Source organism: Pyrus communis, chromosome 11 (genome assembly GCF_041283825.1).
Source record: "Pyrus communis isolate YQ-2024b chromosome 11, ASM4128382v1, whole genome shotgun sequence".
Classification (NCBI taxonomy): Eukaryota; Viridiplantae; Streptophyta; class Magnoliopsida; order Rosales; family Rosaceae; genus Pyrus; species Pyrus communis.
In genome coordinates, this window is record NC_142575.1 from 23,982,982 (window position 1) to 24,007,233 (window position 24,252).

At 37.4% G+C, this 24,252-nt stretch overlaps 2 protein-coding genes, 2 long non-coding RNA genes and 1 pseudogene across 5 annotated transcripts; 2 read left to right on the forward strand and 3 right to left on the reverse strand.

Annotated features, from left to right (window-relative positions):
- Positions 1-1,920: 1,920 nt before the first annotated feature.
- LOC137742907 (uncharacterized) lies at positions 1,921-4,993 on the reverse strand. Its single transcript, XR_015952987.1, has 3 exons — positions 4,954-4,993; positions 4,694-4,834; positions 1,921-4,603 (listed from the first exon to the last, which is right to left on the reverse strand). It is a non-coding gene; the product is annotated as an uncharacterized LOC137742907 (long non-coding RNA).
- Positions 4,994-6,642: 1,649 nt separating this feature from the next.
- LOC148693138 (uncharacterized) lies at positions 6,643-10,822 on the forward strand. Its single transcript, XM_088680311.1, has 5 exons — positions 6,643-6,669; positions 7,472-8,246; positions 8,547-8,810; positions 8,997-9,277; positions 10,193-10,822. The coding sequence occupies exons 1-5, from the start codon at positions 6,643-6,645 to the stop codon at positions 10,820-10,822; spliced, it is 1,977 nt and encodes a 658-aa protein (XP_088536437.1).
- Positions 10,823-12,299: 1,477 nt separating this feature from the next.
- LOC148693139 (uncharacterized) lies at positions 12,300-15,429 on the reverse strand. The gene is made up of 2 exons (XR_015952986.1): positions 14,323-15,429; positions 12,300-12,841 (listed from the first exon to the last, which is right to left on the reverse strand). It is a non-coding gene; the product is annotated as an uncharacterized LOC148693139 (long non-coding RNA).
- A 3,228-nt stretch (positions 15,430-18,657) lies between these two features.
- On the forward strand, positions 18,658-20,466 carry LOC137743614 (GDSL-like Lipase/Acylhydrolase superfamily protein). The gene is made up of 3 exons (XM_068483540.2): positions 18,658-19,282; positions 19,584-20,073; positions 20,177-20,466. Exons 1-3 carry the CDS (start codon positions 18,917-18,919, stop codon positions 20,368-20,370), a joined length of 1,050 nt encoding a protein of 349 aa, XP_068339641.1. The 5' UTR covers positions 18,658-18,916; the 3' UTR covers positions 20,371-20,466.
- On the reverse strand, positions 20,176-22,207 carry LOC137743615 (upstream activation factor subunit UAF30-like; annotated as a pseudogene). Its single transcript, XR_015952839.1, has 4 exons — positions 21,966-22,207; positions 21,279-21,489; positions 20,719-20,880; positions 20,176-20,442 (listed from the first exon to the last, which is right to left on the reverse strand). The product of XR_015952839.1 is annotated as an upstream activation factor subunit UAF30-like (transcript).
- Positions 22,208-24,252: the final 2,045 nt, after the last annotated feature.

The window sequence follows — 24,252 nt, forward strand, 5'->3', positions numbered from 1 at the left end:
TCAACACTAAAGTTCCAACCACATCTCACAACATGAGTGATGCATAAATAATGTCATTTTATCTTTCATATGTATCATCGATTAAGCCATGTCAAATCTTATATTGATTTTTTTTTTATAAAGACAATAAGATCGAAAAGCAAAGTGTGAGAGGAGGGGAGGAACTGGGATGAGAATAGGAGGGTAAAGAATCATACTCCCTTAGACCATCTCCAACCCTTGGCCTAAAACCTAAAATTGTTAGCCCATAAATTTTAGGTTTTAACCCAAAAATAGTTTTTCTGCTCCAACCCTTCTGGCCTAAAATTTTAGTCCCAGATTATTAAAGAATGAATTTAGACTAATTTTTTTTCTTAAAGTAAAATTTTTAAATAAAAAAACTTATGTAGACTATCCTAATTTAATTTTATGAACATTTTAACCTAAAAAAAATTAGATTCTAACAAATACTGAAAATTCACTAACAGACACCATGAAACTCGTTAAACACTATGAAAAGGCATCGTGATATGCATTTACTGTTTTCGACTAGTTTGTAATTGATCTTAATCTCTCTTCCCCTTCAACCTTATGATGTTGCAGAGAAATGGAGAGGAGCAATGCGAGTGTCTTGTAGAGTACATGGAAAAGACGCTGGAGCTTGGAAGGTGACAGGGAAAACAGAGCCAACGAGAGGAGGTTGGGAGAACAGAGTGCGAGACGAGGAGAACATAATCCACAAAAGGAGATAGGGAGAACATAGTCGGCGAGAGGAGACAGAGAGAACGGTGACAACGAGAAAAGGCGAGAGAAAGCTTAGTTCGCAAGAAAGAGAGAGGAATGAGACCCTACTAATTATAAGCTTTTTTGGAAGGTTTTATTAAGGAGGGAGGATTCTCTTCTCTCATAATCTCTCTCTCTTTTCCTTATCTCTTATTTGAATGGTTACGATTTAGCCACGTCAACACCTTATATTGATTTTTTTTATATAGAGACAATAAGATAAAAAAACAATATGTGAGAGGAGGGGAGGGAATGAGATGTGAATATGAGGGGAAAGAATCCTACTCCTTTAGCAAGAGGGTGTATGCCAAATAAAATAAGTGGGTTAGATTAAATTAGTCCGGTCCAATTTAATACGAGAGGGTGCCAAACGACTGAGTCCGTATTATTAGACCTATTCGGTCTCTTATACGACTTGCTAAACGAGACCTAAAGGTATATGCGAGAAAAACAAAAAATTATGCTTTTAGAGAATTAATTTCATAGTTCATAGTAGTTAAGTCTGTTGATGCACAAAATCGGCGAGGACTTTAGTACAACAGAAAGTGTCAAGTTTGTGACCTTCGCTAGGTTGCTCTGGTCATTAGTGTGGATAAGTATGTAAATGAATAGAGACAGGGAAACAAACAACACAAGATGTACGTGGTTCATCCAGATTGGCTACGTCCACGGAGTAGAGGAATTCTCATTAGTTGTGAAGGGTTTACACAAATACATAGGTTCAAGCTCTCTTTTAATGAGTTCTAGTGAATAGTTTAGTACAAATGACATTAGGAGTTATTGTGGGAGAATGATCCCCTTTTATAGAAGAGAGTTTCTAGTTTTGTTCTGACATTGACACGTGTCGTGTTGTGATTGGCCTCTGATATCGACACGTGTTGCGCTGTGATTGGCCTCTGATACCGACATGTGTCGCGTTGTGATTAGCCTCCTGGTTGGAGGAAAAGTCTTGTGGGTCCTTGACGGTATACTGTTGACCGGTGCTTAGTAGTTTCAGGATTGGTCAAGTATGGTACAAACAAAGTCCACATGTCAAATGATGAGTGGGAAAGGTAAGTAGGGAAAGATAAACAGGAAGGGCAGTGTTATTCACACACAATTTTTTACTTTTCACACACCCTTACTAGTATTTGTCCATTGATCCGATGGCCGAAATTTAGAGAAGTGTGTGAATAGCACCACCCACATGAGAAAGGTAGCTACCATTCCTCATTTTGGAAATGTATTTCGTCCATCCAAACAAAATACAAGGTTAACCCCTACCGTAACCTAGCTCCCTATCCATGTATATCTCGTCCACGCCTTCTTGAGTCTTGTCAAAATCTCATACTCTTGCCTCAAGATTTACCTCCGCAACAGCTAGCTCAGCCCTCAGCCTCTTCGCGTGCGTTTGTAAAGCATCCACATCCTCTCTCTGTCTCTTCAACTTCCTTCCCTTTCCAGTCTTCTTCATACCCAAAGCCCTTTGAACACAAGGCTCCAGCCACGCCAAGTCAAATTTGAAGGCCTCAAGCTCCTCCCACAAAAGTTTTAGTTCTTCACATGCATCGGCTGTCATATCCTTGACCTTTTTCGTCTTCATAACAAGCAATAGCCGGCCCAAAGCTGTCAACGCCCACTCAGTAAACATGCAACTTCTCTTGCGTTGGCATTCAATTAGCGAAGGATGCATGCCACGAACAAACCTCATCTAGCAGTGGAACAAAAGCATTGTCTATATTCCCTAAACCCCTAAAATCCGCAAGCTCTCCGGTTGGTGGGGATGGCACATCATCCTTAGGTTCCTCGGCTATGGGAGGGTTAGCAGAGCTATCAGTAAGCTCGGTGCAAACCTGCTTGGGACTTGGTGCATCCTGTGGTCGGCACCTCTTCAGAACTTGTGGCCTAATTTGCTGCTTCTTTATGGTTTTATCCAAGGGCTCCACAAGTGCAACACTGCAACTTTTTCGGTCTTCTAAAAGCTTAATTTCAGACTTATGGACTGCAACCTTGGCCTCAATGATGCATATGTCATCCACAAGATATCCTTCACGGTGGTCAGAAAACTTGCTTAGAGGAATTAAAGATGAGAAGCCCGATTCTCTTTCCTTTTTCTTGAACACATGTCCAGTATCCGCAAAGTCCAAATATTAGTGATCACAATACACTCATGAAGCATAGCAATCTCTAAATGATATAGAAATACTCATATAAAAAATAAGGATAGTCATTGCACAGAGTACTTATAAGTAACGGAAATTACCAGTTGGTCCCAAATCATTAGATCCAAGAACAAAAGACTTCAACGGCGAGCAATCTCAAGATTGAAACAATCCAATTTGAATTGTTTCAATCCAGGCCGAAGAAAGAGATATGAGGTTCTAGATTAACTATCAATTTTAACTACTTATTTCAAGGACTTAATACATACACACATTGCCCATAATTACATTCCAAAAAGGATGATGTGTAAAGCAAACCCAAGTACATTGTAGAAAGTGTTCGCCTTTAGCTAACATTTGAAGCCAGAGTACCCTAGCCGGTATCAAGACTGTATCCTAAATAGGTTTTGTCAGTCGGAAGACCGGAGCATTCACTAAATAGAAAGTAAATACTTGATTGCCATAACTTCAAGTAAAATTAAAAAAAAATTGTTCTTTCAATGCTAATAATCTTTTTAGACATGAAAAATCTTATTGGCCAAGTGATCTAATATACTAAATAAAAGCAGGTACACTATCAACCGCACTGCAGATATGATTTGTGATATCAAATGCACTGGCAAACAGTAAGCAACCTCAATATACTGCCATAAAAACAAGATCCCATCTTTGGCTAGATATCCAGTATCTCAACCTCCAATTACACCATTTTAATTACACACCCCTTTCATTTTTTTTATCTTTTTTTTAAGAAGAGACAAATTTTTATTGCACGGAACAATAAAAATGTAAGGGCGGACAAGAAGTCCACACCGTTTTCATTTTCAAAGATCTAAACCAACCAACCAGACATGCAGGCGTGTAATTTTCAGAATACAAAAGTTTACTTGGCACAACTGAACGTCAAAATCTGCAGGTATTTGTCAGCGGAAGAAATGCAACTCCAAATTACTGGGAACGAAATCAGTGAAACCACAGTGCCGTTCACTCTCAGACTCTTTGTAGAGAAAATGGCATAGAAAGAAACATAGCCGTAAGTGCTTATTTTTTCAGAGGAAGACTAAAGAAAGAGGATATGATCTAATTGTCTTCAGAACCCGAGATATTACCATTTGAAACGTTTCCTAAAAGATGACCAGGAATAAAACAAAACATACTGAACAATAAGATATTGTGCAAGTTCTATGACTTTCAAAGGAGATCTCCCTATATTGGAAAATATTGTTAGCATTCTACTTCTGTCAAATTCTAATTAACCTTTTGTCCATAAAAACAAGAGAAACAAATTAGCACATTGCCTTTCGTTCATCCACTTTTAGTATCTTGTATGGTAAAGCACAATGAAGGGTCGAGAAGGCATTCAGGCAATGATTTGTAAACATTACGATACTCATTCCTTTGCATTAAGCGTGAGACTGAATTAAAAAAAAAACAAATGTACGTAAAAGCATACAACAACCACTAGTTCCCTTTGACAAATTATCTTTCCCGTAAAAGTTATAGAATGACATGCAAGAGGCAAGAAGAAGGATAAATGTGAACCAAGCAACAGGAAAGTACCATTTGTTATTGATTTGCTGCTTTGTAGTTGATTGACGACAGTCAAGCTGAATCGCACATGTCTAGCGAACCCTTTTGGCAATGTTGAAGAACCTGTAACGTCCAGATGGAGCGATAAGTAGCCTACGCTGTTGTTCCCCCTTGGATACACGAGTCGAATACCATAAGCATCACAAGTGAACAACAAAAATAAAATTTAAGCTTGTGGTTGGTAGGAGACAATCAAATACCATTCAAAACAACCGATGACGAAGGCATCAGAGTAATGCTTGGCAGCATCCAACTTAGAGAAGTTGTCAATTTTCCATGTGAATGTCGCAGATGCAGCTTTCTCCTGGTGAGTATTCAGTTCCTCCAATTTCTTTACTCTTCTACAAATTCAAAACCGACAAATAAGTAACAATAGCATGTCACCATAACACCAAATACAACCCAACAGAAACTAGTTTACAGAAGGCCCAAAAACACAAGCATGCAACCCACAACAAACCTGTACTCTATGACTGTGGGAGCAAGAAACCTGGGCTGAGAATGAAAATAAGGAATCCGATTCTAATTACGCATTATATCTGTGTGTTATTAAAATTGAGAGAATCAAAAGTGCATAGGATCCACACAAAAAATGGAATATTGGTCCACACAAAAAATGGAATATAATTCCAAGATTTGGCTGATTTGAATTCCTAACATACAGAAGGTATTTGGATTCCGAATTGCCCAAGCAATTGGAATGATAATTTTTTTCCCTTTATGTCTTCACTTACTTTCATTATTTCCAAGATTATCCTTAACCCTAGACTCACATTATACACAACTCTATACATATGCCAATGAGAAGAAACTACAACTTGAGCAAGAAAATTTAGATATTAAAGTAAATACTTAAATATACAAAAAAAAAAATAAACAAAATCATTTTAGTGTCTATGAAATAAAAAAGCAATTTAATTTTTTCTTACTATTATATACTATATCAAATTTTATTAAAAAAAGTATATAAAATATTTGATTTGGAATAAGGGCATTTTAGTAATCATACTGGTTTATATTCCGATTCTGCTGAATTAGTAAACAGTTTTATGGAATTCTATTCCGATTTCAGACAGTTTTAGTAAACAACTTCAGCAAGAATTTGATTCTGATTCCGTCTCAATCCAATTCATCTTCAATTCAATTCATTTCAATTTGATTACGGATTAGTAAACACACCCTTAGATTAGTATATTAGCAATTCGAAATCCACCAAAAATAGACAAAACCTCCGAAGATTTTTAAAAGATCGTGAACGAATTCGAATCACAACTCCAGGATAAGCCTTCATAGAGGCATCAAATCCTAATTTTAATGGTGATTGAATAATGGAATAGGATTACCATTTATTGAGTTTTCTTTTTCTATTTTAATCCAGGGAGGATTGGAATTTAATCTTGAAAAATACGTTTGCATGTCTCCCACAAAAGATGAAGACGAATGCTCCAAACGAGCCCTTAGAATTGTAAGGTGTTAGACGAAGTAGAATGCATTTGCGACAAAAAAAAAAAAAGGCAATTTAGTTACTCGTATAATGTGACAAACGTGATGCATCAGACATGCGTATCTCCTATGAAAGATGCACGTAGGAGTCCAAGATAGTAGATATAGCTTCATTTAGTGCATTCACGACAAACGTAATGATCAATGGAATTACTCTTATAATTAGACAGATGTGAGATGTCAGATAGAGTAGGTGTCTGTATCTCTTATGAAAAATATAGGCGATCAATCATGACAATAAGCAACTTCATTAAGTGCATTCATGGCAAAACAAACATCAATTGTTACTCATAAGCTACTCAGTATAACGGTCTGATGGTATTCCTCTTCACTTGGAAGTGAAAGGTCTTAGGTTTGAATCTCGTGGATGACGAATTCAATATTAAATTAGGTTGCCCATTATATGGCTTAGCCGAACTCCATCTTTCCTAAGTGTAAAAAAATCGATGTACTGAAAAGAAAAAAAAAAAAAAAAAAAACGCATTATAAATATTTAGGGGTAAATTTGGATTCCGTTTTTTGTTCAACTTTGTTTAAGAACAGTGGTCTCTTGGACGGCAGCAACGACGAGGCTGCGCTGGCTGCTGTCGAAATGCAATCAAATTAGCGTTTCATTTTGTTGAACAGAAATAAGTCCCAAGGGTACATGGCGGAAGCCAACGCGGACACAGAGGTACAATCATCAATTTTGAAAAGGGGATGATGAATTCGATATTAAATTAGGATGCTCATTCTTTGGCTTAGCCGAACTCCCTCTCTTCTTAGTGTAAAAATATCGGTGTACTAAAAAAAAAAAAAAAACAAAAAGTCACTCATAAAGTTTGACAAATTTAAAGTGTTAGACAAAATAGAAACTGCATATCTCTCAAAAAAACATACATGGAAGTCGAAGACAATAAACAGGCTTACATTTATTGACACACACGATCCAGCATATCATAATAGTTTTCTATTTGCTTAGTGTAACTAATTGTTGTCTTAGTGTAATTAGTTATACTTGATTAGTTGCTAATTATGACTAGCAGGTGTATATATATATATATATATATATATATATATATATATATATACACAGTTGTAAAGACTCATTTATTCAATGAAACAGAATCTTTCATAAATCTTATATGGTATCAACCGCCTTTTGCTTAACCACCTCTATGTGATCTTCTCCACCTCTTCGCGATTCTCATCGATCTTCATCTCTAGATTGATTCTCTTCACGCTTTCGTTTGCGATCTTTCTTCAGTTTTTTATCAATTCTCCATCTTTTCGATCTTTCATCTTTGTTTCTCTCTGTCTCTACAATGGCATCTTCAGCGTCTTCTCCAACAAATCTTGACATTCTTGCCCCAAATTCATCTTCAATGAACCCTAACCCTAATTTCCTAATTTCATCTATTTCTTCTATCATAATCCAAAACATTAGTTGTATGGTTCCCACGAAGCTTAAATGAGACAATTATCTCGTATGGAAGGCGCTCTTTGCTCCAATCTGTCGTCGTTACAAGCTCACTGGAATTCTTGGCGGCACTGAAGTGTGTCCACCGCCATTTCTTCTTGACAGTTCTGGCCACAGTACCGGTGCTCCGAATCCAGCCTTTGAAACTTGGTATGAGAATGATCAAAACATCCTCATTTGGTTGAATTCCACTTTATCTGAAGAAATCATACCTTTCACCGTTGGTATATCTTCATCTTACGAATTGTGGATCAATCTTGAACAACGTTTCAGTGGAGCCTCTGCTACGCACATTCACCAACTCCGCACTCGCCTTCACTCAGTTCAGAAAGGTGATATTTCAATCTCTGAATACATTCAACAAATCAAAAGTATTTCGAATGCTTTAATGGCTGCCGGCACGCCAGTTTCTGATCCTGATCTTATTGTTGTTACGCTCAATGGCCTCTCTGATAAGAACAAGTCCTTCATTGACTCTATAATGCTGCAAATTTCCTCCACAAATCTTGATGAACTTCATGGTTTATTGATCAACAAAGAACTCTTTATGAATCAGAAGAAGAAATTTGTTGTTCCTGCTGTTACAGAACCTTTTCATGCCTATGTTGCTCAGTCTCAGCATTCTCAGGCTCCGATTCTTCCAACGCCTCAATTTAATGCCCTTCCTCCAGCATTTGCTGCTCCATACTCCAACTATAATTCTTCTAAGAATTATAGATGCAACAATCATGATCACAATGGTGGCAATAATCGTGGCAACAATCGCAGTTTCAACAATTATCGTGGGACTGGTAATTTCTGAGGCAACTCCTGCAATCCAAGTCGTTCTTCAAGAGGCTCAAATCGACAATACTCTGGTGGCCAAGTTCCCTGTCAAATCTGTCACTCTTAAGATCATGAAGCAATTGACTGATTTGAACGCATAAATCATGCGTTTGCTGGAAAAATTCCACCAGCCAAATTAACAGCAATGTGTGCTCACACCACTGCTAAATCTACCTCTCTTACCTGGATTTTGGACTCTCGAGCTATCTCACATATCACGAATGATATATCTGTTACTCATTCTCCTATGTCTTATCATGGTGAAGACAAGGTTTATATCGGTGATGGTCAAGGTATGCCCATTCACCACACTGGTACTTCTATTCTTAAAACTCTAACTGTAGCATTTAAGTTGAACAATGTTCTCCATGTTCGTCACATGAAGTGTAATCTTCTTTCTGCATATCAATTTTTAAAGGATAATTATTGTCAAGTAATCCTTGATTCTGATGGTTTTACAATCAATGACCGTTCTACGGGGATGATGCTTTTTCAAGGGCCAGTTAGCTCTGGCTTTTATCATGTGCAAGGTACTTCACCTACTTCTGTTTGTGCTCCAAATTCTTCCTCATCCTATGCTAATATGAATACTCCAGCTTCCTTACAACTTTGGCATAAAAGGCTTAGACATCCCTCTTCTACAATCTTTCGGAAGATATTAAGTAGAAATAAGTTTACTTACACTGACAAACAATATGTATCTTTCTTTTGTCAAGATTATGCAATTGGTAAAAATCATAAGTTGCCATTTTCTATAAGCACTAGCAGTACTACTCACAGTTTAGAACTTGTTCACTATGATGTTTGGGGCCCTGCTCCTATCTCCTCTGTTAGTGGATATAAATTGTATGTTTTGTTTGTTGATGAGTTTACCAAATATAGCTGGCTATTTCCTTTGAAGTTCAAATATGAGGTCTTCTCCATATTTGTGCATTTCAAATCATATGTTGAGAATTTGACTGGAAACAAAATCAAGACTTTACGATCTAATTCAGAGGTGAGTTTACAAGTTCTCAGTCTAGTTCATTTCTTCTCCAACATGGTGTTTTGCATCAGTTCAGTTCCCTTCACCCCAAGAGCAAAATGGGTGTGTTGAGAGGAAACATAGTCATTTAACTGAGACCACTCGAACAATGCTTGCTGCCTCCAAAGTTCCCCACAAATTTTGGGTTAAAGCTTTCTCCACTACAGTTTATCTAGTTAACAGATTGCCAATTTCTGGTTTGGATAAATCACCATGGGAACTTCTTTTTCAAAAGCCTCCAAATTACTCAAGGTTAAAAGTTTTTGGATGCAGTTGCTATCCTTGGCTCAAACCTTATGTTTCTTCTAAACTTTTTGGCAAGAGTACACCATGTGTATTTCTTGGTTATAGCCTGCAACATAAAGGGTATAGATGTTTAGATATGCAAACATCTCGGGTATATATTTCCAGGCATGTCTTGTTTAATGAGAGTCATTTTCCATTTCATCAAAAACCTCTTCAACCATCTACCCAGTACTCATTTTCTGTTCCAGATTCATCATTTATTTTACCTTTTCCCATTACTTCACCTCTTACTGCACCCATTGTACCTTCTACTATATCCTCTTCTCCATTACATGGTTCCAGCTCTACTTCTTCACATCTTGCCTCTCAATTGGCTTCTCCACCTTCCGTTCAACCATATGTTTCTCCCATTCCCCCTTCACCTCCCTACAATACTCACCCAATGATAACTCGATCCAAAGTTGGAATCTTTAAACCAAAGGCTTTAACAACAACCAAACACCCTATTGATCTTGCCCAATTTGTTCCTACTACATATTTACAAGCCTCTAAGCATGATCACTGGAAACACGTTATGTTAGAGGAATTTCAAGCTTTACTGGTACATGGACTATTGTTCCATCTTATCTTCATCAGAATTAGATTGGTTGTAAATGGGGTTTTAGAATAAAGAAGAAACCCGATGGTTCTGTGGACAGGTACAAGGCTAGATTAGTAGCCAAAGGTTTCCATCAACAAGAAGGTGTGGATTTTAAGGAAACCTTTAGTCCTGTTGCAAAGCCAGTGACTATTCGGATCTTGTTAACATTGGCTGTTCAGTTTGACTGGTTCTTGAATCAATTGGACATTAGTAATTCCTTTCTCCATGGTTCCTTCAAAGAAGAAGTATTCATGCAACAACATCCAGGCTTTATTGACTCTTCTAAGTCTTCTTATGTTTGCAAGTTAAATAAATCACTTTATGGGCTCAAGCAAGCTCCTAGAGCTTGGTATGACAAATTATTTTATGCTCTGTTATCTCTTGGCTTCTCCAACTCACAATCTGATTGCTCATTCTTTGTTACATTTTCTCCTGCACTGGTGATTATTTTGGTCTGTGTGGATGATATATTGGTCACTAGTCCAAATCCTTCAGTCTACAAGAATTTTATCACTCAACTTGGTAAACTGTTTCCAGCTAAGGACTTAGGTCCTCTTCATTATTTCTTAGGCCTGGAAGTCCACAGATCTTTCAGAGGGCATTTTTCTTTCTCAAGGAAAATATGCTCTTGATTTATTACTTAAAGCAAAGATGGAAGGCTGCAAACCGTGTTCAACACCACTTGGTAGTCAGAAATTAGATCATGTTAGCTCCCCTTTATCTGATCCTCATGAATACAAGTCCATTGTTGGTGCTCTCTAATATTTGACATGGACACGGCCTGACTTATCCTTTGCAGTTAGTCAAGTTTGCCAGTTCCTTCATTGTCCACGAGATACACATTATCAAGCTGTAAAAAGGATCCTTAGATTTCTTAAGGGTTTTGTGAATCAAGGGTTATGGTTTACAAAGAGTCTTCTCCATCTCACTGCTTTCTTTGATACTGATTCGGCTGGCTGTGTTTATGATCGGCATTTAACCAATGGCTATTATGTGTATTTGGGTAGCAACCTTATCAATTGGAGTGCCAACAAACAAAGCACAGTTGCTCGATATTCCACATAAGCTGAATATTGTTCTCTAGCACATACTGCAGCAGAAATTACATGGGTTTGTAAGATCTTCAAAGACATTAGCTTTCCTTTATCCAAAGTTCTTGTCTTATGGTGTGATAATGTCTCTGCCATCTCCCTCTCTTCAAATCCAATTTTTCATGCTTGTACCAAACATGTTGAAATGGATTATCACTATATTTGGGAGTTAGTACTCTCTCATCTTCTTCATGTCAAGTATGTGCCTACTCAACATCAAATTGCTAATATTCACACAAAGGCTCTTTCTAAAGCTCGGTTCAATGCTTTGCAGTCCAAGCTTACCCTCGGATTACCTCCTATCAGCTTGAGGGGGTGTATTGACACACAATCCAACACATCATAACAGTTTTCTATTTGCTTAGTGTAACTAATTGTTGTCTTAGTGTAATTAGTTATACTTGATTAGGTGCTAATTATGATTAGCAGGTGTATATATATACACAGTTGTAAAGACTCATTTATTCAATGAAACAGATTCTTTCATAAATCTCATAACATTCACTGTATAGAAATGGCAATGGCATAATTGTCTTTCCACAAAGTTCCTTTTTAGCTGGATGCTTTTGGATTTCTCATAATTGTTCCATAGAACTAAGGTCCAAAATATGGAAGAAAGTCAGAAACAGATGTTTCCACGACTCTACCGCTCAGTCCATTATGTTTCCCTTTAATCCAAGTTTCATGGCTGCATACCTTTTTGGCTATGGAATGAAAAACCTTTATGTTGTAACATGAATCAAATTTCCATTTCATCTGAGAAAAGCCTTATTTTTCTCAATAATGCCTATCATTTGATCCAATAAGGTTAATCGGTATTTATTTGACACTCGTGTAAATAACTGGTCGAATTTGAGTACTCAAATTCTTTTGCTTCTTGACGTTCTCTCCATGGGTATTGAAATTATTTCAATTTCTTGACTTCCCATTTATTTGACAGAGAGACAGCGAAATTATTCCGATTTCTACTTCTCCGTGATTGACAAGAACTATCTGATTTTGCTTGTTACTCACGGCAAGGTTAATATATACTTTATACATGGTTCAAAGAAGGCATCCTTGTTCTTGGTCGTCGCCTCGACGGCGTATACTAATTTTAACACAAATTTAGAATAAGTTGATCACACATTCTTTCATTGACGATAACCTTGCAGCTTCTCTTTACCGACTCAGTAGACACGCAGCTTCTCTTCTCTCGGAATTCAATAGGAGAAGGATGCCACAAACAAACTTCATCGTGCAGTGGAACAAAAGCTTTCCTTATTTTACCTAAACTGGTGTGGAGGACGCATCCTAATGGTCCATGACAATGGGACGGTTAGGAGGGTTATCAGTAGGCTCGGTGCAAACCTGCTTGCAACTTGGTGCATCAGTAGGCACCCCCTCAGAACAAGTGCAGCTTTACAACCTTTTTGGTCTTCTAAAAGCTTAATTCCTTGGCCTCAATTATACACATGTCATTCACAAGATATGCTTCACAGTCGTTGTAAAACTCGCTTAGAGGAATTAAAGAGGCGAAGCCCGATTCACTTTCCTTTTTAATGAAAACATGTCGAGTATCTGCAAAGTCCAAATATTCATGATCACAATAGAAGCATAACAATTTCTAATATACAAATAAAAATAAGGGGTAGCTCATTACGCAGAGTACTTAAAATAAGTAACGGGAACAAAAACAGTTAGTCCTAGAGCATTAGATCCAAGAATAAAAGACTTCCACGGTCAGCAAACGTAAGACTCAAGGTCAAAACAATCCGATTTCAATTGCTTCAATCCCAAAGAAAGAGATTGAAGGTCCAGAAATTAACTATCTATTTTAGCTACTTATTTCAACTGCTTAACAAACACACCGGTTGCCTATAATTATATTCCAAAAACAAACGTTGTGCAGAGCAAACCCAAGTACATACTCACCTCACCTTTAGCTAACATTTGAGGTCAGACTACCCAAATCGGTACGAAGATATTATTTTCAATAAATTGGGGTGTAAGATTCAATATTGATTTACCTAAACTAAACGGGTTTTATCACGGGAATATTTATTAAATAGAACCTAAATACTCGATTGCCATAACTTCAAGTAAATTTGAACAGTTGGGCCTTCAACGGTAATCACCATTTTAGACATGAAAAGTTATGCTGTCACTCCTAGGTGATTTACTATACTAATTAATAGCAGGTAAACTATCAACCATGCTGCAGATAAGGTATATTTTGCAATGTCAAATGCCATAAAAACGAGATCCCATCTTTGGAAGAAGAAAGATATCCAGCATCTCAACCTTCAGCTGCATCATGTTAATTAAACAATCATGGCTCATGCACGCCCTTTTCATTTTCAAAAGGTCTAAGCCAACCAGCCAGACATGCAGACATAGAAATTTGGTAAACGAGCTTCCGTTGTTAGAGGTCGTTAAATATAAGATATAATTTTCAGACTCCAAACTGGAAATCCAAGCCGTGATAACACATTGAAGTTTCACATTTAGTAGAGAAAATAGAATAATAAGAAACCTAGCAGTAATATTTGACGGTTCCTGGATATTCTGAGGAAATGATGGGAGAATAAAGAAACAGAACGTGACCTTAATTGTCTTCAGGACCCGGGGAAATTACCATTTGAATGTTTCCTAAAGGGCAACCCTACATACAGCAAAAATAACATTGACCAATAAGATGTTCCTCAAGTTCTATGATTTCCTTCAAAGGAGATCTCCCAATAGTGGAAAGTATTGCTAGCATACTACTTCCGTGCTAAACCTAATTAATCTTTTGAACCAGAGATACAAAATTACCTATTGCCTTTCGTTTATCTACTTTCAGTTCCTCATATGGTAAGTTCAATAAAAAGTCGAGAAGGCAGCCAGGTATTGATGGTAAGCATGAGACTAAATCAACGAAAAACCTCCATGACAGGACACAGCAATGACTAGTTCCCTTCGATAAATTAACTTTACCCTACAAATTATAAACTAACATGGCAAGAGACAAAAACAAGGATGAATGTGAAATAAGCAACAGGAACATAACAACAATGTACCCTTTGTTATTGACTTGCTGCTCTGAAGTTGATTGATAACACTCAAGCTGAATTGCGCATATCTAGCCCACCCTTTTGGCAGTGTTGAAGAACCAGTAACATCCAGATAGACTGACAAGTAGCCTACGGTTTTCTTCCCACGCGGATACATAAGGATTCGCCTGATCGAACCAAGACAGGTGGAAAACCATAAATAGCACAATGCAAAAAGAAAAATTTAAGCTTGTGGATGGTACGAGACAATAAAATACCATTCAAAACAACCCATGACGAAGACATCGGAGTAATGCTTGACAGCATTTAACTTAGAGAAGTTGTCATTTTTCCATGTGAATGTCACAGATGCAGCATCATCCTTGTGAATATCCAGTTCCTCCAATTTCTTTACTCTTCTACAAACTCAAAGTAACAATAACATGTCACCGTGACACCAAATACCCATCAAACTATGATCTATGCCTTATGGTTTGGTGGGCCATTTGGGGGGGGCTTGGAATGCTATGCTTTGGAACGGAAAATCGGAAAAACCTGATTTTGTTGTTGCCAAAGCTATTAGCTAGTGGATGGACTTTCAGAGATCGGTGGTAGCCACCATCTCTCATATCGTTTCCTGTTGGATTAGACCCCAGCTAGACTATCACAAAATCAATGTCGATGGTGCGTGGAGGGAGTCCGTCTAATTGGGTGGTGTAGGAATTGTGATTCGGGACCATCGGCGTATGTTTGTAGTAGCAAGATCTGCTATTTTTTAGTACGTTTCCTCGCCCCTCCGTATCGAAGCTCTTGCGGTAGGGGAAGGGTTGTTGTTGGCGGTTCAAAGGGGATTTCTTAATATTGTTATTTGAGAGTGATGCACTCCAGATTGTTTCAGCTCTTCATTGTGAGCTTCGAAATGACTCCCCCATCTGGATCATTGTGGAGGATTCCAAGGTCTTGATGTCTTCGATCACTAGAGCAACTGTGGCCCATACTCGCCCCCAAAACAACGAAGTTGCTCACCGTTTGGCACGTTATGTTGTTGCAAGTTCGGTTTCTGGTTCGTGATTTGAAGAACCACCTGATATCATTTCGGATATTTTGTTTTCAGACTGTAATCCCCGAGCTTGAAATGGCAGCTCATCACCTAATGTACTCATTTTATTACCCTATGAATTAATATCGTCTCTTTCAAAAAAAAAAAAAAAAAATGAAATAAATAATATTACGAAAGCTTTGGCTGCGAGTAAAGTTGCCAGAAGCATCAAAGTAGTTTTTTTAGAGCAACTCCAGTTGGAGTTCTCCCCCGCAGGTTATGCACTATTCAATTCACTTTATGAACAGTAACTTTCCTTAATGAACAGTAATTGTCCTGACAATAGCATTTGCATTACACTTCAATAGCTCTGGCAATAGGCAATAAAATATTAGTATTTTTTTATGTATAAAATAATACAAAATAATTTTAATTGTAATTTTGGATAAGATTTTTAATTGTTTTCATTGCATTACGTGTCATTATCCAAAGTATTATTAAATAATACAAAATAATTTTATTTGTAATTTCGGATAAGATTTTTAATCATTGTCGTTGCGTCACTTGTCATAAAATCCAAAAAGACAATTATTGGAGATGGATTTCCGATAAATTTTTTAATCGTATTTGTTATGCCACGTGTCATTATCCGAAAATACAATTAATCGTACTCGTACCTGCACCAGTGGTCATTTTGTTGGAAAAAAATGGATTGAAACTTTGAGACAAAGAAAGGAATGTGATTGAAAGTAGTTGAGAAAATATGAAATTGTTGTGTAAGGTAGATGATAATGAGAAGGTATTTATAGAAAAGTAAAAACAATTTTTTTTTTTAAATTTCAGATTTGTTTTTGAATTTTTTTGAATTTTTTTAAAAATTTTTATTCAACTAATTAATCTCTGTCGTTGGATATAAAAAAATTTGAATTCCAACACACCAGATTGTGCCACATGTCACAACAGTAACTTTTCTTAATTTTAAAACTATTTTTTCTTTTATTTTTTTATTTATAAAGCATATTAATATCCACCGTTGATCTCAGATCGAATGGTGGATATTAAATAAGACTTTTTTTTTTTTACCTTTGAGATCGAACGGTCCAAATTAAGGATCCGTTGAAATCGAACGGACCGTGGGAAGCCACGTGGCCTCCCAACGGTCACTGAAAAAGCAATTTTTTTTTTCTGATTTCTTGTCGGCGACGCGCCCCCACGCGCGAGTGGGGTTCACGAGCCTAACAGAAAAAAAAATTAAAAAAAGGTCTGACGCCAGGCTGACGTCAGTACTAGCATCACAGGGCCTCAAGCTCTCGGGCTGGTAATTCTCCACGGGCCCGGAGCTCGGGCCTCCACCTCCACTCAGGCTCTCCAACACTGGAGCCGGTCCACCAGGCCTCGGGCCCCTTTTCTCTCCCCCGTCCCCCGAGCAACCAGCAACGCTGGGCTTGCTCTTAAGCATTTTAACATTTATGGGATGGTTAACACTAAGGGGGCGTTTGTTGCGCCGGACTATCTCGGACTGGATTAGCTTCAAGGACTAAGCTGGACTGGCTTAGACTAGACTAAGCTGGACTACCTTAGTGAAGCGTTTGGTGCAGTATTGGACTAAGAAGCTGGATAATAACAAATTCTAATATTATATTATTTAATATATAAATTATTAATATTTTATTATGATCTTATCTTTTTCTCCATCTTTTCCTACCATTTCCGTCCCACTCTTTTCCTCTTCTCTCATCGTCCCACCCTCTCCCTCTTTTTTTCCTCTTAGACCTCTCAATTCATGTTTCTTTCTCATTACTGGTCAAACTCCTTATTGATTCAAGTCTCTATTTCTCTGTCCTCCCTCCCTTTCTAGTTATGCGTTGTTCGAACGGAACTTTACGGCTTCAATTTTCCCGACGAGTTGCAGGTTTCCCGATGTGTTTTCCGGCCAACCCTCATTAAATTGGATGAAGTTAGCACCGCCAAAAAATTCATCACCATCCCTGAACCGAGATCTTAGCTTTGAATGCTCGAATCTGTCATGGATTTGAAGAAGCCCAAATAGGGCGAGACTTCCAGGCCATTTTCCGGCCACATTCGACCACATTTTAGCCTCGATTCAGGTAAAATCGTAATCTTGTCACTCCCAGCTTCAATTTGGTATATTTTATATGAAAGTTGGTTGTGAAATGGATCTGAAAGAGAGTCGGAAAGTTAATGATTGATCTAGGTGACCGGAGATGACGAGGAGTCTGTCGGGAGTGGTCGTTGAGCATGACGAGAACGAGAAAGAGAGAATAGTCTTAGCTAGTCCCATGGTTATTGGGGGGTCTCGCTAAGACCTCTTAGTGAAGGGTTTTGTCCATGCTAGTCCCCTTTAGTCTCATTAATGTTAGTCCCAGCATGGAACAAACACACTATTGGACTAATAACTAGTCCAGTCCAGTCCAGTCCAACTTAGTGAGGGCAAACAAACGCCCCCTAACAGGATTCCCAACAGATTCTGGATAATATGACCACTAGCATTTGGGCCTAATAATATACTCCAGTATGTGGGCCAGTATACTATAAGCAACATGTGGGCCCATAGTCCATAAATTTGGGCATTAAAAAGAAAAAATAAACCCAAAGAAATTCCATGACTCGAAGACACTTCTCAAATTTTTAAGGGAAACAAAGTTGAAAGTACTTTTGGTTGGCTAACGACTGAAAAAGCCACTTTTGGCCCTTTCAAGGGAGTCCCAAATGAATAATTGCCCTAACTAGATTTACATTTTTCACGTTCGGAGAAGTTTACAATGAGTCAGGTTTCAATCTTCTCATATTGCATTTTAAATCGTATCAATTTATGTATTTTTTCTGTCTGATTTTATGATCCTTCGTTAAATTGATGACATGACAAGCGTGTGAATCATTTCTAAGTTGACATAGAAGCTACACCCAAAGTACAACCAATCATACAATTTGGTCCCAATGGTGCAAAATTTGCTTCTATACAGCCTAGAAACAGATTCCACATCCACCAAATCATTAATTTAACGTAAAATCATAAAATTAAATAAACTGAAGACATAAATTAACAGGACTTAAAAACTTTAAAGTGCAATTTGAGAAAATTAAAATCCTACTACTCATTTGAAAATCTAAAATCACCTAAAACACACAAAGAGCATAAATACAACCACACCAACAAAATTGTTTATTCTATATATCTCTCTGGCTTTGTTTAACCCTTCAATCCTTTTGCCTTTCTCATTGGGGTTTAAGAATTAAACAAACATGACAAAGCCAGATTCATGATCTAGCTTCACTCTTTTTTTACCATCCCTAAACCAGAATCTCCTATTCATGACATAATTATTTATTAGGTTTCGGATTCAGCTACAAATTAGGTCATTGCTCCTATTTTCCTTACCAGTTCCTCCACCATTGACTCTCCCACATACAACAACTCCAACAGAAGTTGAACTCCCAACAAACTTCATCAACCTCCACTTCTACGAGCTTCTTCCATTTCATATATATTCAAACCATCCCTTCCAACAACCTTCAGTATTTTTATACTCTAAACCCAGTGAGTTCGAGAGAAGCAAAAATATGACAGTTAAGGCCATTCAATGGCTCCTCCTAAGCCATCTCCTAGTGCAGGTTTCTATGGTGTGTGCCAAAGTTCCAGCAATCATTGTGTTTGGAGACTCTACCGTGGATGCAGGGAACAACAACCAGATATCGACAGTCCTAAAGAGCAACTTTCAACCCTACGGTCACAATTTCTATGGAGGCTTGCCTACTGGCCGGTTTTCCAACGGTAGGCTTCCAACGGACTTCCTTTCTGAAGGTTTTATGATCAAGCCGACCATACCTGCATACTTGGATCCTGCCTATAAAATTTCGGATTTTGCTACCGGAGTTTGCTTTGCCTCTGCCGGAACTGGCTATGATAATGCTACTTCTGATGTGCTAGTAAGTCGCATTATGACTCAACCTAGTACGCCTAACGTACGGCAATGACCTTCGGGCCAAATAACATCGCCTTCAGCCCTAAGATATGGGGCGGAAGGGGGAGCTCGTAGGTTCAATACCTGATTGATGAACGAGTGAATCTACAAACTGAAAAGATAAAGGAAAACTATGTTAATTCTGAGTTCTAATCATTTCAATCATCTTATTGCTTTCGTGTCGTTTCAAATCAGAATAGTTATACTAAGTTAAAACAAAGAAATACAGGCCTGTTTTGTTTACAGCTGCTACACTGATCTTGCAGTCTGTGATACCTCTTTGGAAGGAACTGGAGTACTATAAGGAATACCAGAAGAAGCTGCGAAGCTATCTAGGCAACGATAAAGCTAATGAGGTTCTGGGAGAAGCACTTTACCTGATCAGTGTAGGAACTAATGATTTTCTAGAAAACTACTTTGTATTTTCACGCAGACGATCTCAGTTTTCCATTGAGGAGTACCAAAACTTTCTACTAGGAATTGCTGGAAATTTCATCAGAGAGCTTTACCAGCTTGGAGCTCGGAAGGTGGTTCTAAGCGGCCTTCCTCCAATGGGTTGTGTGCCACTGGAGAGAACTACAAATGTCCTTTCTGGGGGTGCTTGTAATGAGAAGTACAATCATGTGGCTAGGAGTTTCAACGAGAAGTTGCAGGGATTGGTTGAAAAGCTCAAGAAGGAACTGGTTAAATTTCAACTTGTTTTTTCAGACCCATACGATATTGTCTCAGAAATCATTCGAAACCCAACCTTTTTTGGTGAGTTCTATGGTCTTGTCTTCACTATGATTCCAATTCTATCGTCACTTACACATTTTGTGCATGACATAAAAAACAATCTGGTAAATTTCCTATTTTACAGGATTTGAAAATGTAGCAAGAGCCTGCTGCGGCACAGGAATGTTCGAGATGAGCTATATGTGTAATAAGATAAGCCCGTTCACATGTTCAGATCCAAATAAATATGTATTCTGGGATGCCTTCCACCCCACAGAGAAAACAAATGCTATTGTTGCAGATCATGTATTTAAAACTGACCTGGCTCAATTTCTATGAGAAGTACAAGTATAGAATGCGGTGTCTGTAATTTTTGTTCTAGTAGTCTTGTCTGTGGCACCATCCTTTTACCTATATAAAAGATATGATTGTTCATTTTTCCCGAGTCTAAGTTTGACACCGACAGAGATGCCATACAGATGAGCTGAGTATTTAAACAAAAACATATTACCTTATAAAACTACCATTAAGGTCTACAAAACCATATTGAATACCAAGTAAAAAGGGCTGGACATGAAAATAGAACATAACTTAAAACGGATGACTGAGGCTGCAATTACTCATGAAATGGTTTCTTATGACATAAGGTACCAAGAATTATACAATTCTTCTTAGAGAAAAGATTACCGTGGGGTGAAACCTCAACTTGAAATGGGAATTTTACTTTCGCTCTTTGGGGAAATGGAGCTTGATCAGTGTAGGAAGTTCAGATAACTCAACTTGAGGCTTGCCCAACAAAACACTCTTCAACTTTTCGTCACAATTGACCACATTCTTGTTGTTCGGATCCTATGCAAGCAGATTACTTTTCTGGTCAGAATACAGAAAAAATCTACACCATGAAAGCATTAAAACTGAGTTGCACAGTTAGAATCCAATAAAGGATATGAAGGCAAGGTGAATGCTAATATACTTTTCCCATTTGCTTCCCTAATTCACAAGCAACATCGGCAACAAGAAGTCAAAACGTATTTAGATGACTAAACCCTAAGAACTGCTTCTTAATTGAAATTGAACAGCAAACATCAAGCACCATAACTAAGACAAAGCATCACGGAAAGAATTATACAGCATCATTTTACTTCATAGGATAACATTCAACTGAATGCACTTTAATTTGCAAGAACACACAGATTGCTTATATCACTAAAAAACAAACGAAAAACAAATAGACAAATATAAGAAACCTGGAGATTATTGTCCTTGATGTATTGACCAGACACGCATGAAACATCCCAGACGAGAAATCTGAGACTGACCCACGAACTCTCTCAGTGTGGAAGGAAGATTTACGAGGTCATTCAAGTTAGCCAGCTTCTTTGGGTTATCTGTAATGGCCTTCTTCATCCTTGGTGGCAACATTGTTCCCGCTCGCACCTGGTTCAACTCTCTCTCTCTCTAAATTTGAAAACAGAAACCATTGAGTCAATGACCCAGTAAACTAGTACACTATTCATATACACAACTTTCCCACCACTTGATTACCCAGTTCAAAGAAATGTCTATAATTTGAACATAAACTGCATATTGCACTAAACAGATAAAAAAATGCATAATTAAGTACCCTTCTTTCTTGTGTCTACTTATATAAGTTTGTGCAACTATGCGCATGAGATAAGTTCTCCAAAAAAGCGTTGCACGTAAAAGTGCAATTTCCGTTCTCAGAAACAGAAACTGAGCTTAAGAGGAGTTTTATCAAACACCTGGTGTGCTATAAACACCAGCTCCCACAAGAACACACAATCTAAATAAAAAAAATAGATAAAAATTCAAAATTGGTATTAAGGAGATCGCAGGGTTAAAAATAACAATGATCGTGGCAGTGATTAGTTTGGTGGGATTTGGTATGGAAAAATTGGAAGGTAATAATTTACCTAAAGGTGCAGAGACAGAGAGAGGATGTCTGGTCTAATTGCTTGCTGTCTCTAAATCCTTCATGCTAGGCATTACCTGTACCTTGACCTGAATCCAGCCAGGCTTGCAATTTGTAGGTTATTATTTGGGAACTTTATTGGAATGTATGAAGTTTCAAGTTCGTATGATCATATAAAGGGCAATGCTTGGGGTACTCAAAGATCAGCGGCAGTTCTTACTCAAAATTTTCGTGTCTGATTTACTGAATTTTGCGTTTATAATCACAATTGTTCATATTATAAATCACTTTGTAAATATCATTCCTACAAAAAATGAATTAAGACTAAGATCATTAAATCGATCAATTGTAGTAAATAGACAAATGGTTTGTAATGTTTTTACTATTTCCGTCTGTTCTCATACAATTCAATGACTAAACGACCTTAGTTCTAATTGAATTTTTGTAGACATTATTTTTATAGAGAGATTTATAATATGAATGGTTTTAATCATAAATACAAAAGTCTATAAATAAAAAACGAAGAGTTTTAAGTAGAAGTTCATACTTATCCTTTTAAGTAATCAAGTATTATTCTCATATAAATACTTCTCTTATTCTCCCTTGCTTTTCTCATCATTTTCTTCACAAGCTATATTGGAGAAAGGGTAGGGCTATTCACGCACACATTTCTATCTCTCACATATCTTTGTTAATTTTGTACATTGATTTTCTTCAAATCGTTCAATTCGACAGTCAAATCAAGAAAAATATGTGAGAGGTAAAAATGAATGTGTAGATAGCACAACTTTAGGAGATTTTTTTCAAAATACTCGGAACATATGTTGTGTGTGTGTGTGTATATTCACTATATATTTTTATATATTATTATATTAATATAGCTTGAAGTGCAACATATCCATGGAAATGTAACATCATGTGACAAGTTTTTAATACACAGAACAAATTTGTCGCAATATTTAGAGGGGTAATCAGGTAATGTGAATTCAAAACCTCAGGAGCAAGAAGGTGTTTAATGGACCAACCTAGCCAGACCTGAACCATTAAGATTGGCTTAATTGTGTTTTGTGCCAAAACACCTTGACCCAATTCGAGCCATGGTGCATGTCGTGCTTGTCCCAACCCACAAAAATTTAAACTGGTTGGGTTCATATTGTGTTGGGTTAGCTGAACTTGTGGGACATCTCTATACAAGGGTAACGACTTGAATCTATGAACTCCCAAGTATAGCATGCAAATGTGAGGCATATAGTGATCAACAAGTTTCTTTGGATTAAAATTGGCTTGCAATGATTGAAATGAATATCGGCACTAAAAGCATGCTTGCTACATTAAGGACACCGGAATAAGGTTCTCGTAGGCCTTAATGTACTAAGCATTGTTATAGATGGATCTTGGCTTGGTTCTAAGTTGTCTCCACCAAATTGCTTCCATAGTTTTCAGGGTTCCGTCGTACCATAGAGATCGAACATTGAAATAAAGCTCCCGTACTTGAAAGGTCTTTGTATCGACAAAAAAAGAAAAGAAAAAAGAAAGGCCTTTGTAAAACCTTGTTAGGCAGGTAGTAACCCAACAAGTCGGACTATATAGGATGAAAGTAACATCTGATAGGAAGATCAAGATGAGTTTGCAAAAGTAGAGAGAGGGTTTCAAGTTCAAGGCTTAGAGAGAGAGAGAGAGAGAGTGTGTGTGTGTGTGTGTGTTTAAAGAAACACATTAAACAATTTCGTAGTGTCAGAGATCAATAATATAGATTATTTTATTCAAATATATATTTCTCACTATATATTGTGATGTGTGTGTATTAACATAGCTTAAAGTGAGATATATTCCAAAGCAACATCATGTGATGGTGTTTTTAATACACAAAACAAATTCTTCTCCCGATATTGAGAGATGGGTGATCTGAATTCAAAACCTCAAGAAGCAAGAAGGTGTGGAATGACCCAACCTGGACCATTAAGATTGGCTCAACTGTGTTTTGTGCTGAAAATCCTTGACCCAATCCGAGCTACAGTGCATGTCATGTTTGTTCCAACCCACAAAAATTTAAACGGGTCGGATTGTTCTATGTTGGGTTAGCTTGACCTATTGTATATCTCTACGCAAGAATAACCACTTGAATTTATGAACTCCCAATTATGCATATGCCTAAGCTTTGAGAGCCGTTTTATAGCCTAAGCTTTTTAGTATTAAAGCGATTCATTTATCAACATTGGTCACCTCCATTTTTTGCTCCTAGAATCTAAAAAGGAATATTGTTTTTGTACTTTGACCATACCTTTTCA